Source organism: Salmo salar, chromosome 03 (genome assembly GCF_965601325.2).
Source record: "Salmo salar chromosome 03, fSalSal1, whole genome shotgun sequence".
NCBI classification, from domain to species: domain Eukaryota; kingdom Metazoa; phylum Chordata; class Actinopteri; order Salmoniformes; family Salmonidae; genus Salmo; species Salmo salar.
In genome coordinates, this window is record NC_138293.1 from 58,918,291 (window position 1) to 58,932,500 (window position 14,210).

The 14,210-nt window shown below is 45.6% G+C and overlaps 1 protein-coding gene across 5 annotated transcripts in view; it reads left to right on the plus strand.

Annotated features, from left to right (window-relative positions):
- rarab (retinoic acid receptor, alpha b) overlaps positions 1-14,210 on the plus strand; it is a 173,560-nt gene that overhangs the window by 153,491 nt on the left and 5,859 nt on the right. For all 5 annotated transcript variants that reach the window (XM_014192579.3, XM_014192580.3, XM_082973625.1 and 2 more), the window contains 2 exons: positions 1,192-1,340; positions 11,763-11,904. In XM_014192579.3, coding sequence (XP_014048054.1) covers positions 1,192-1,340; positions 11,763-11,904 — 291 coding nt within the window. The remainder of the gene's footprint in view (positions 1-1,191; positions 1,341-11,762; positions 11,905-14,210) is intronic.

A 14,210-nucleotide genomic window follows, 5' to 3' on the forward strand; every position in this document is an offset into this window, starting at 1 on the left:
GCCTATGCGCTCCCAGGCCCACCCATGACTGCGCCCCTGCCGAGTCATGTGAAATCCATAGATTAGGGCCTAATGTATTTATTTAAATTGACTGATTTCCTTAAATGAACTGTAACTCAGTAAAATGGTTGAAATTGTTGCATTTAGATTTTTTGTTCGGTATAGATTACATTTTAAGGCCGCAAAATGTAAAGACTGTGCCAAGGGTGTGTAGACTTTAACTAGGCACTGTATATGGTCTACTTTCTGCTGTTAAAGACTAGCAGCTAATAAACTACTCGTTTGAATGCACTCTCGTGACTGATATATTATTCATTGCTATGATCATTCATCATTGGCAATAGACTCTAATAAGACACTAATGTTGGAGCTCATTTGCCCATTGTCATCATGGAAATTGTACCGTTGTGGATCGTGATTGGTCGCTATGGCTACCTAGTGGACTGCGATGAGCTGCAATAATGCCCGAGTGAGCCCTGATTGGTCACGGCGGCTCCTAGGAGGACTCTTGATTGGCTGGTAAGCCATGGTTGCTGACATGGCTGTGTGTTCTCCAGAGCTCTTTAATGGAGCAGTTTTGTGTATTTCTCCTGCCTCTCTCTCTCTCTCTCTCTCCATTCATTATTGCTGGCACTACTCCCAGTGTGCGTGTGCGTGCGCATGCTTTCTATGAAGCAGAAAGCAGGTCGTGGGCCAACTCAACCTATTCTCCACAGCAGGTTGCCTCTCACACGGGGTGATTATAGAGGCTTTCTAGGGAGAGGCCCACCACAGCCGGTAACATCATCTGCTTTATCACCATGTGCTTCTCTCTCTCTCTCTCTCTCTCATATTCCCATTCACTCTTTCATCCTAATTCTCTTTTGATCTATTTGAATCTGTCACTTAACCTCTGTCTCTCCTCTCTTTTTTTTCGGAGCAAAATGCAGTTACATCAAAGTGTGGTAATTATTCAAGTGAACTGTGTTACAAGTGACCTACGCAATGACCAACTGTGGTTCCGCTGAATCTTTCATACGGTCAACTTGTCGCAATGTGTCGTCGTCACTTGTTTCCACCATGTCTTAATCGGTGATTATGCTAAGTAATAGCATAGTTGTGTCTTTTTAAGATCACCCAGCCCTATAGTTTAAACTAACCTAATCTCCCGCTCCTCTCTCTCTCTCTCTCTCTCTCTCTCTCTCTCTCCAGCCATAGAGACCCAGAGCACCAGCTCAGAGGAGATAGTCCCCAGTCCCCCCTCGCCGCCCCCTCCCCCGCGAATCTACAAACCCTGCTTCGTCTGTGCGGACAAGTCCTCGGGATACCACTACGGAGTCAGCGCCTGCGAGGGCTGCAAGGTGAGACGCTTGTGGCCGTGCTCTTTTTCTCTCCATCCATCTCACATTGTGTTTCTCTCTCTCTCTTCACCTCGCTCTCTCTCTTTTGCTCGCTCGTTCTTACTCTTCCCTCGCCCCTGTCGCCCTCTCTCTCGCTCTGTCCCCCAAGGACTTGGGAATCCTGAACTCTCAGGCCAGTGAATGACTTTAAATATCAGTCAAGTGCTGCGGAGAGAGTAAAGACCAGTACCAGAGTTCTACACCACAACTGTGTAGACTGACTACTCCGGCCTGGAAATCCGGCCTGGAAAAGCCTCCCGCTACCTGATTGAGCTCCAGCATGCTATATAAAGTATCCTCAATAATTGAAGGTTGCCAGCATCTGAATGTATATTGGCCCTTCACTGGGACTGAGGTGAAGCACAGGTTAGTGCAAGCCTAACTAGCATGACTACACAGTCCCCCTCCCATAGGTGTAGCGTGTGTGCGTGTTTGATGGTTAGGTAGTGAATGACTTTAACTAGGCTGTCATGAAACACACACACACACACACACACACACACACACACACATACAGTCCTCTCCTGCTCCCACGCAAACCCTTCTTCCATCTCTCCTGGAAGAAATCTTCATTAAATGGGCATGTTTTTCCCCCTCTTTTTTCCCCCTGGTTGTTTCTCTTTTTTGGGTCCCTGGAGGATGTGTGTATCTGGTCTACTTTTCTTTTAGCTGGAGGCTTTTTTTTGGGGGGGATTGGAATACTCATCCCCCATCCCCAGATTTAGGGAAATGCCTGTCTGCAAATGTGCTGTTTGGGCTTTAGCCTAGTTGTCATCCCTAATAACAGAGCTGTCAAAACAGCAGAGGAATATAGACACACACACTCGCACTCATGCACTCTGTAATCAACATACACATCCAAAATAATCTATTGATGTACACAGGCATTCAGACTTGATGAGCATGTGCACAGCCGCACACACACACACACACACACACACACTACGTGTAATATAGTTGGGTCTGAAATGATTGGCACCTTTTAATAAAGATGAGCAATAATGACTTGATAAAATAAATGATTAAAATACTGAGCTATATTCTATGTTTATTTTTTAATTGTTTAATTTCACCTGTATTTAACCAGGTAGGCCAGTTGAGAACAAGTTCTCATTTACAACTGCGACCTGGCCAAGATAAAGCCAAGCAGTGCGACAAAAACAACACAGTTACACATAAACAAACGTACAGTCAATAACACAATAGAAAAATCTATATACAGTGTGTGCAAATGTAGTAAGATTAGGGAGGTAAGGCAATAAATAGGCCATAGTGGTGAAATAATTACAATTTAGCATTATCACTGGAGTGATAGAAGTGCAGATGATGATGTGCAAGTGGAGATACTGGGGTGCAAAAGAGCAAAAATAAATAACAATATGGGGATGAGGTAGTTGGGTAGGCTCTTTACAGATGGGCTGTGTACAGGTGCAGTGATTGGTAAGCTGCTCTGACAGCTGATGCTTAAAGTTAGAGAGGGAGATATAAGTCTCCAACTTCAGTGATTTTTGCAATTTGTTCCAGTCATTGTCAGCAGAGAACTGGAAAGAAAGGTGGCCAATCGAATTGGCTTTGGGGGTGACCAGTGAAATATACCTGCTGGAGCGCGTGCTACGGGTGGGTGTTGCTATGGTACCAGTGAGCTGAGATAAGGCGGGGCTTTACCTAGCAAAGACTTATAGATGACCTAGAGCCAGTGGGTTTTGCGACATATGTAGCGAGGGCCAGCCATTGAGAGCATACAGGTCGCAGTGGTGGGTAGTACATGGGGCTTTGGTGACAAAACGGATGGCACTGTGATATCTACATCCGATTTTCTGAGTAGAGTGCTGGAGGATATTTTGTAAATGACATCGCCGAAGTCAAGGATTGGTAGGATAGTCAGTTTTACGAGGGTATGTTTAGTAGCATGAGTGAAGGAGGCTTTGTTGCGAAATAGGAAGCCGATTCTAGATTTAATTTTGGATTTGAGATGCTTAATGTGAGTCTGGAAGGAGAGTTTACAGTCTAACCAGACACCTAGGTTTTTGTAGTTGTCCACATATTCTAATTCAGAACCGTCCAGAGTAGTGATGCTAGTCTGGCGGGCGGGTGCGGGCAGCGATCGGTTGAAGAGCATGCATTTTTAGTTTTACTAGCATTTAAGAGCAGTTGGAGGCCACGGAACGAGGGTTGTATGGCATTGAAGCTCGTCTGGAGGTTTGTTAACACAGTTTCCAAAGAAGGGCCAGATGTATACAGAATGGTGTTGTCTGCGTAGAGGTGGATCAGAGAATCACCAACAGCAAGAGCGACATCATTGATATATACAGAGAAAAGAGTCGGCCCAAGAATTGAACCCTGTGGCATCCCCATAGACTACCAGAGGTCCGGACAACAGGCCCTCCGATTTGACACTCTGAACTCTGAGAAGTAGTTGGTGAACCAGGCTAATCAGTATGTGAATTATATTATTTTATATGAACACAACAGATTTTCTTTAACAAGTAATCATTTTTCTTCTCAAAAAGGTAGGGGTCCATATTATTGACACTCATAAAGATTCTTATAAATAAAGTATTCAAAAGTTAGGTATTTGGTCCCATATTCCTAACATGCTATGACTACATCAACGTTGTGACTCTACGAACTTGTTGGATGCATTTGCAGTTCATTTGATTACGGATAATGAATCGTGAATAATGATGAGTGAGAACGTTAGAGGGTTAAAGATCAAAGCCCCAGGACATGCCAATAACAGGGGAGGTTAGCATGTATAAAGGCCACTCCAAAATGACACTACATTATTTACCATTCATTTCTTTTGGGCACAAAATAATCTGAAATGCAACCAAAACAAACTGCAAATGCATCCAACACGCATGAACAAAACAGACAATCTAGGCCATAGGCCTATAGGCTAACCTAAAAGAGAGAAGCGTTTTCAGAAAGCCTTTTCCCACGGGCAGGATTAGAGACCTTCATTCCATTTATACTGCATTCTTGAGACGGCACAAAGGAAATCCTTCGATACGGTGTCATCAGAGTTCACTCTGAACAACTACACATAACCACAGAGATCATACATCCATATAGATGGCATCAGAGTTCACTTCAGGGAAGAAGTTTTCAGTACAGATACCAAACATGGCTTCAGTGGTATTATTCTCACACATTCCAATAGTCAGTCCGCTAGATACTGTGTGAGAGAGACCGAGATTTTGGCCCCTCAACAGGGAGAAGGGCTGACTGGCCCTTGAGTATTTTCCTTGTGTTTCTGGGCCATTTGCCATGCAGACCCAGAGGTGACAGAGAGCACATAGATTAGGGCTGAGGATTTAGCCATGTTACATACACACGGCATACTGTGAACCCTGTGCATATACACAAGTAATCTGTTTTGTACACACACACACACACACACACACACACACACACACACACACACACACACACACACACAGGCTGTTACCGGGGGCTAGGATTAGTTGTGCAGCTAAAGAGGCTTACAGGATGGGGAAGGCAGGACACGGTGTGGAGTGAAGTGGTGCATGGGTGATGACCCCCCCCCCATGGTAGAAAGTCACCGTACCGTGAGTAGCTCCCCCTGTCCCAGGTTGCACCATGGTCAATCGCAGGCTCCCAGGGGTTGGCCGGCGGCCAGGAAGAGATCAGGGGTCGGCCGGTGGCCAGGAAGAGATCAAGGATCCCATATCAGATATAGGTCCACAGAGTCCTGTCAGGTTCTCCTCTCTCTCTCTCTCTCTCTCCTCTGTCTCATCCTCCTCTCTTACTGCATCTCTTTTTCTCTATGATAATCTCTCTATTTTCATCTTTCTTTTGCTGTTGATCTACCTGCTAACTTCACCCATGTCTCTCTTCATTCTGTTGCTCTATCTATCTCTCTCTCTATCACTCTCTCTCTCTCTATCTATCTCTGTCTCTCGCTCGCTCTCTCTCTCTCTCTCTCTCTCTCTCTCTCTCTCTCTCACTCTCTCTCTTGCTCTCTATTCGGGTCATCCACTCTTTATTTATAGACCCTTAACCCATGGGTTCCACAGGGCATTCATTCTGCCTGGCTGAAACCTGTGTGTGTGTTTTTCAGGTGTGTGTATGGGCAGTGTAGTTTGTGTTCCCGACATCTGTATGTGTACTTTTAACCCTCACCAAAGCTAGACCTTCCATCTTCTCCTCCGTTCGTAAATTCAGAGTGTTGTCGGACTGCCCGTTCGTAAATTCAGAGTGTTTTGCTGTCGGAGCGTTTAGAGCGCACGCTGGACACTCTGGCGGATGAGTAGTGTCGATCCGAGCGTTCTGACCTCACAACGGCAGTCAAGCACCCAAGCTAACAGGCTAACATTGGCTAGCTACTTCCAGACACAAATGAGAGCACCTCACTCAGACCATTTTACTCTCCCTAGCAGAGCTGGTTAGGCTGTTTTCATGTTATCCAGAGCGTTGGTGACTGTAACTGTTCTGCTGGAAACAATTTAATCACACTTTTTTGGGGGGGGCTGATGTTTACTGACACCGGCCATATTCAACAGGTGTTGAGCGTTCGTAAATTCATAAGTTGTTCTGCGCTCTGGCACACTCAGACGAGAGTGCTCTGAAATGGGAGTAGATAGCCATAATTAACAATGTCCAATAAGAACGCCCAACGACTATACCACTTAGCTAAGAACGATGTGAATAATCAAGTCAATAAATGTTGGGTAGTTAGATAGCATATAGTTAATATGCTGCCTGACAAGTTTGATGTGTTAGTAGCCAACTAACGTTAGGTAACGAGCAAACATAGCAGTACATACTGCTGTAATGCAAGATAGCGTAACTTGCAAATTGTCAGCCAACATAACGTGTAACGTAACTTATTTGAAAAGTCATTACTTCATTACGTTGCTCAACATTTTCATAATTAGTTAAATCAATGAATTTGTATCCGCTCTCGTCGGACTTCGGCAGCATATTTTCCGCCATTTCTTCAAATCTGAAAACGTTGTCAAGCCACGCCCGTTTTCTGAAGAATTGCATTATGGGCCCTAAAAACACAGAAATGGTGTCCGCTGCTTGTATACTTTGTATTTTGGCGAATGTAGTACGACATCCGGGAACTTTTGGCATACTAACTATATCCATCCTATGACCAATAAGCATACTACATACTCAATTAGTGTGTTTAGTATGAGTATCCGAACACGGCTCTAGTCCTCTTACTGTATTGTTAGCTCTAGCTCCTGTAGTTTAGCCACAGTGTATTGTTTTAGTTCCAGAGCTGTAAGGTCTAGCTCCTGTAGTTGTTTAGCTATGGTTGTAGTTCCAGTGGTCTAGGCCGGTCTTCGACCACGGCACCAGCCCTCTGCTGCCAGAACGTTCTTCACACCTTGTAATTACTGAGCTTCAGTCCAGGGGATTTTAGGCCACTAGCAGCTGTAGCTGTCAAAAAGGCAAGCGAGAGGAAACGGACTGTTTTGGACATACTATTTAGTAGGTGCATGTGCATTTGTGTGTTCGTAGTACGCCTCTCAACAGAGGTCCATATGTATCATAGGGACTCCCATGTGCAGAGAAGCGCTCTCAACTCTCCCACCTGTTCTCCTCTTTCTCCTTTCACATCTTCAAATGCACCCTCAGTGGCGTGGCGGCTAGGAGCCATCAAAGGTCTTCCGAGTGGCTTTTCCACTGCAGGGCCGTGCCCGTGAATATCACGGTTCTTATTTCATTTCCATTTTCCCATGGCCCACTTGATTCCTGGAACCAAGTGGGATATTCAGCCTCGTTTGACGTTTGGTACTGACGTCGAACCAAGTAGGCTGGTGGGTGGGGTTACACATGCCTGTACTCAATGATTGGTCTCACACAATGATGTCACAGTGTGTGTCGCGTATGTTGTTAATACTCATGCACCAGTCAGTGGTTCCATATTTAAAAGAGAAGGGAAATCTGACTACGAACGGTACACCTACACCAACGAATACCTCTAAAGCTAAAAAAAAAAGATTTTGAGCATCTGGGAAGAGCCTTTCGACGCGTAAGCTGGTCTTTCAACCGGCTGAAACGATCCTCACTTCGCGTGATGATACGTCGCGCATTTCTCACGCTCTTTTCAGCTGTCCTCCTCTATTCTGTTCACTCTCCATTGCTGCCCGCAAACAAAAAGTAAAAGGATGGCACAAAATAGCCAGGCTAAAGGCTAGTTCGTGCTGGTTCTGCCACGGCCCGTCGCGGTCTGGTTCCTCTAGTGGAATTGCGCCATTAGAGACCTTCTTGCCTGAGGTATCCTTCCTATCTGACCTCAAACCCAGGACCTCTCTAGGAAGAGAGAGCAGAGGAGCGTCAATAAGGCATCAACCACCCAGCTGAATGCCACCTAGAAGTTAGAACCCTCATCCCAGCCCATAGCAGAATCCGAGAGAAAGAGTTCCTCCCTGTGACTGCATCCCAAGTCACACCCTATTGAGGTGCCTTTTGGGACGTACGCTTCGACGCCATAATAAAACCACAGCCCTGGACTGGATGAAGAGTGGTAGGGGAGTTACACGACCATGGCGCTTGCAGCGGTGCAAAGTCACCTAGCTCACGTCTTTCCTCCATGATTATTTCATGCCGGCTGTGATATTGTAATGCATATTTGAGGGATTGAGAGGGTACCACTCTCACACTCTCTTTCTAGGGAGTGTAGGCTAGTCTTTCTAGATCAGTTCCTAGATATCTGTAGCTCGAGGAGTAGGGTCTCGCTCTACTTGTGTTGGATGCTGATTGGCCTGTTTGATGCTGCTTGGCCTGTGTTTGATGCTGATTGGCCTGTGTAGGGCAGCATAATCCTATGAAGCATCAAACACACACCACTAGAACAACAATGGACCTTACTATTTTAGTTAGTGCTTACTGCTAGTTTTCCATGGATTCCAAGTTGACCTAATACTAATGCCTGATGTTATGAAGAATTTGCTGTTTGAATCAGTGGGAGTCTATAAATATGATCGCACGGAGACTTACCCAGTAAAAGGGCTTAATATTTTTCTTGGTTGTGCCACTGCCATGCCAAGCAGTGCCACTGCCAAACTGGGCACAGGAATCTCCTCTGGCATGTGGAGAGGGCATCACTCACCACATTGGCAGTGCCCCTGTCGTAGCATGACTGACTACCTTCTGCTGGGAGGGTAGGCTTACATACAGTATGTTCACTATGCAACCGCAGCGCAGTCAAACGGGGCTAGATTCACGCCCCATCATGTCCACACTGACTCCATCACCGGCTGCATTCAGTTACATTTCTCTACCTTTACAAACCCCATAAGCTGAGGAAACCAGGGCCATTTGGCACAAAATGGACGACGTCAGATGTGCTATGTTTGCTAATGTATGGTACGTTTCAAGTCATCCATGTTGGCTCCGCTGATCCTGATTAAGGGCGACAGACTTGGGGGGCTTAACGGGTCACCTGACATTCACACAGGGCTCAAAGCAGAGGAGTGGTTGGCCTGGCCTGTGCACTCTGCCACAACACACACACACACACCAGCTCTGGTCTGCCAACATTAGGGGCTGTCGCCACTTAATCTCCCCCACAATAGTGTTTGTGTGCGACGGAGTGGATTAGTGATATTGCTGGGAAAAGTGCAACACCAGAGGGGCACACACATTGTCGCCACAAGCATTACTTTTAGTTTCCGCAGGGCATCGTTCTTTTTTTCTTCTCTCCAGTTCATTATTCTGTGCATCTGGCTGTACATCTGTTCATGTTTGCTCTTCCGTCTCTCTCTACAGCCTGTTTATGCATCCCTTTCTATCTCTTTGTATTTGCCCTCTGTTTACGTTTGATATTTTGGTTTGTTTGCTCGCCTGTCTGCTCATCTTCTCTCTGTCTATCTGACCGTCCTTTTTAGCTGTGCTTTTGTTCTTTACCTGTCTTTTCAAATATTCATCTGTCTTTCTGTAAAATCTGTTGTCCTATTTCACATGTCGGCACATGCACTGAGTGTACAAAACATTAGGAACACCTGCTCTTTCCATGAGCTCGACTGACCAGTTGAAGCCCGGGCTATGATCCCTTATTGGTGTCACTTGTTAAATCCACTTCAGTCAGTGAAGATGAAGGGGAGGAAGGAGACAGGTTAAAGAAAGATTTTTAAGCCTCAAGACAATTGTGACATGGATTGTGTATGTGTACCATTCAGAGGGTGAATGGGCAAGACAAAATATTGAAGTGCCTTTGAACTGGGTGTGGTAGTAGGTGCCACCGGTTTGCGTCAAGAACTGCAACGCTGCTGGGTTTTTCATGCACAACAGTGTGTATCAAGAATGGTCCACCACCCAAAGGACATCCAGCCAACTTGACACAACTGTGGGAAGCGTTGGAGTAAACATGGGCCGGCATCCCTGTGGAACGCTTTCAACACCTTGTAGAGTCCATGTCCTGACAAATTGAGGCTGTTCTGAGGGCAAAAGGGGTTGCAACTCAATATTAGGAAGGCGTTCCTAATGTTTGGCATACTTAGTGTGTTTCTGTCCAGCACCCTCTACCTCTCTGTATGCCATCACTCACTCATCCTGTCACGATGACTGGTTCATAGGTCAGCAACATAGGCTCTCCACTTCTGTTAGTCTCTGAATGAATGTATCTGTATGAGTTACTCCAACACACAAACACTATTACATCTGCACTGTTCATTGTCAATGTTCTGAACAGTGACCTTGATCAAGACATTCACAAGATGACAGTGAAACGTGCATTGTGTTTAACAAACATGCATTGTACTTGCCAAGCATCTGCCACACACACACACACATCCCACACTTCAACACAATAGGTAGAAAGCTTCCCACACTACTTGCCTGTCAGTCTCTTGCGGTCACCGTCTCTATGGAAAAGGAGGGCACTGTCTGGGGCTTCATCTGAAGAGGAATGGGAGTTAGTATGATGCCCCCCCCCCCATGCCACCTGGCCCTGCCTGCACATAAGCCCCTTAAGGGATTAACCAATGGGAGCTCATCAGTGCTTAAGACTAGTGAGTTAATTCCCACCCGGTGTGGCACAACTAACCTAGCCCCTGGCCAAGCTAGGCCCACATAGATGCACAGACACTCACACACACACACACACAGTTAATGATCCCATGTTGGTAGAGCATGGCGGTTCAACACCAGGGTTGTGGGTTCGATTCCCACAGGGGACCAGTACAACAAAAAGAAGGTACGAAAATGTATCTACAGTCGCTCTGAATAAAACCATCTGTTAAATGACTAAAATGTCAACTGTTAATGCCCAACAAACTTCGTTGTTCCCACACACTGTTTTCCACATCAAATTGCTCTATTGGCATCAAAAGTGTCCACACGCTGCCAAAGCTAGCACATTTCCCTCAGCTTAGTGGGTTGTAAAAGTCGTGTCCTAAAATATGTTAACAGCCTCGTTTTAAAATGCCCGATTAGCAGAGTGTGACATGATTCAGAGTGTGACGTGATTCAGAGTGTGACGTGATTCAGAGTGTGAGCGTGATTCAGAGTGGAGCGTGATTCAGAGTGGAGCGTGATTCAGAGTGGAGCGTGATTCAGAGTGGAGCGTGATTCAGAGTGGAGCGGGATTCAGAGTGGAGCGGGATTCAGAGTGGAGCGGGATTCAGAGTGGAGCGGGATTCAGAGCGGAGCGGGATTCAGAGCGGAGCGGGATTCAGAGCGGAGCGTAGCACGTGTGGTGGTGGTGCCACTGTTAGTCACTGTGGAGAAACACGTGGCTGGACACTGCTCTCTCTGACAGACACACACACAGAAAGGGAAGTTGAACACTGTGTGGGCACTGTTTTTAAGGAAGTCGAGTGTGTGTGTGTGTGTGTGTGTGTGTGTGTGTGTGTGTGTGTGTGTGTGTGTGTGTGTGTGTGTGTGTGTGTGTGTGTGTGTGTGTGTGAAGACTACATATTAGGGCTATTGCGATTCGATACTGTGATTTTCGATGTTCCAAACATATTGCTCAGGGTATGTCTGCTGCAGAGGGACAAGAGAGAGAGAGAGCCTCGAGAAAACAAGTGATCAGTCATTGAAATGAAAGTTCTGAAAACAAATAGGCTCCCTATTTTAAAAAGAAGATGGAGAAACAAGCTTTGAAGGAGAACTACTGGCGCGTTGGTGCATGTACAGCCAACCAGCGCAAAAATAGTAGTGAGATATTGGCAAAAGGTTACGATATATCGTCAGTTCTAGTTTTACCATCTCAGTGATACCGCTGCTGTCAAAAAGGACCTTTTATCGGCCCCAATGCCCTCTCTCTTCTTCCTATTCTAGTCTTTTTCACTTCCATGACTTCCATGATGCTACAGTGGCGTCAAAGCATGTCATTCATATTTGTATATTGCCAAAGCAAAACTTCAAGCAAATGTAACACCCGAACCCCTCTCGTCCTCTCAGGGTTTCTTCCGGCGTAGCATCCAGAAGAACATGGTGTACACCTGTCATCGCGAGAAGGGCTGCATCATCAACAAGGTCACCCGCAACCGCTGCCAGTACTGCCGCCTGCAGAAGTGTTTAGAAGTGGGCATGTCCAAGGAGTGTGAGTACTACCGCGCGCGCGCGTCTGTCGCGTCTGTCTGTCTGTCTGTCTGTCTGTCTGTCTGTCTGTCTGTCTGTCGCTGTCTGTCTGTCTGTCGTCTGTCTGTCTGTCCCTCTCTCTCTCTCTCTCAATTTCAATTTAAGGGGCTTTATTGGCATGGGAAACGTTGTTTCTCCTCTCTCTCTCATTTGTTTTTTATTATAAAAAATAAATACATTTAAGGCCTTTATTGGCATGGGAAACGGATGTTTACATTGCCAAAGCAAGTGAAGTAGATAATAAACAACAGTGAGATAAACAATAAAAATGAACAGTAGACATCCCTCTCTCGTTCGTTCATTCGCCTGTCTCTTCTGAGTGAATACTGTCTCCCAAGAAATGCCTTCCCGAAGTAGATATTCGACGCGCCGCGCTCTGACATGGCAAAAAGTGATGGTTCCAATACATTTCAAGACGTTTTTATATCAAGAAGCAATAATGCACAACCCACCACACACCCCATGATGGCTTCCCTCCCTCGGTCCACGCCCTCCTACACATCCCCCACACATATGCTCACACACACTGTATGTCCCCCTATAGGCTTCAATGAGGCTAAGCGCTAAAACAATCTCCTAGCACGTTATCCTCTAGGCCCCCTGTAAGTGAGTTGTCCTCCTCAGTGTTCCGAGCCGCTGGTTTATAGCAACATTCATCCCAGTCACGGCCGCTAGGGAAATCAACCACTGCCATCTAGTGGTGGGGAGTATGTTACTACACCTGGGAAGTGGCACAGGGGGGGTGCCTGTGTGTGGTGTTTGTTTTGCGTTTTAAATTGGGATCTACATTGATTTGTGTAGCTGGGCGGTGTGTGTGGCCAAGGCTGTCTTAACCCCCTTGGATTGACCTTTGAGCCGGTCAACCTAGAACCACTAACAGTAAGGCTCTTATCTCTGAAGGGGGGTGACACACTGCTGCTATTTACTAAGTCTCTCCCCCCCACACCACCACCACCAAACACTCACAACAAGCAGACGCACATGTCATTATCACATGTCATGTACACCAGGGTTACCCAAACTCTGTCCCGTCCCGTCCCGTCCCCCGTCCCCCCCCCCAGGGTGCACGTTTTAGTTTTTTTGCCATAGCACCACACAGCTGATTGAAATAATCAAAGCTTGATGACGAGTTGTGGGGAGGGGGTGTACACATACACGCCATCTCCGTTTTCCTGTGTGTGTGTGTGTGTGTGTGTGTGTGTGTGTGTGTGTGTGTGTGTGTGTGTGTGTGTGTGTGTGTGTGTGTGTGTGTGTGTGTGTGTGTGTGTGTGTGTGTGTGCCATGACTGATTGGAGTGCCAGGCTAATAGTTCTTTAATGGCTTCATTAGGTTGTGTTTTCTGGGCCCACGCTGGCAGCTCTGTCTCTGGGGAACAACGGTGTCACACACATAGTGAACAGTGCTGCGCTGCCCTGAGGAAAGAGAGCATCTTATTTATCATGCTTCCCTTCTTCTTTCCAATTCACTCAGTCACTCAGTCACTCTCTCACTCTCTCATATGTGTCATTGTCTTGATTTGGCAGCTCTTAATACAGTGAGGATATATATATATGTGTATATATATATGTATATGTGTGTAATAATGACAATTACAACAATACTGAATGAACAATGAACACTTATTTTAACTTAATATAATACATAAATAAAATCAATTTAGTCTCAAATAAGTAATGAAACATGTTCAATTTGGTTTAAATAATGCAAAAACTGTTTTGGATAAGAAAGTAAAAGTGCAATATGTGCCATGTAAAAAACCTAAGGTTTAAGTTCCTTGCTCAGAATATATGAAAGCTGGTGGTTCCTTTTAACATGAGTCTTCAATATTCCCAGTTAAGGAGTTTTAGGTTGAGGTTATTATAGGAATTAAAGAACTATTTCTCTCTATACCATTTCTATTTAATATACCTTTGACTATTGGATGTTTTTATAGGCACTATAGTATTGCCAGCCTAATCTCAGGTGATGATAGGCTTGAAGTCATAAACAGCGCAATGCTTGAAGCACAGCGAAGAGCTGCTGGCAAACGCAGGAATGTGCTGTTTGAATGAATACTTACGAGCCTGCTGCTGCCTACCATCGCTCAGTCAGACTGCTCTATCAAATATCACATCATAGACTTAATTATAATAAACACAGAAATATGAGCCTTTGGTCCTTAATATGGTCAAATATGTTTTTTTATAAGATAAGTTTTTAATGCTCGCTAGCACCTTGCCTCCTTGCAGCCACAAGGTCCTTTTGACGCTGCACTCGCGTAACAGATGG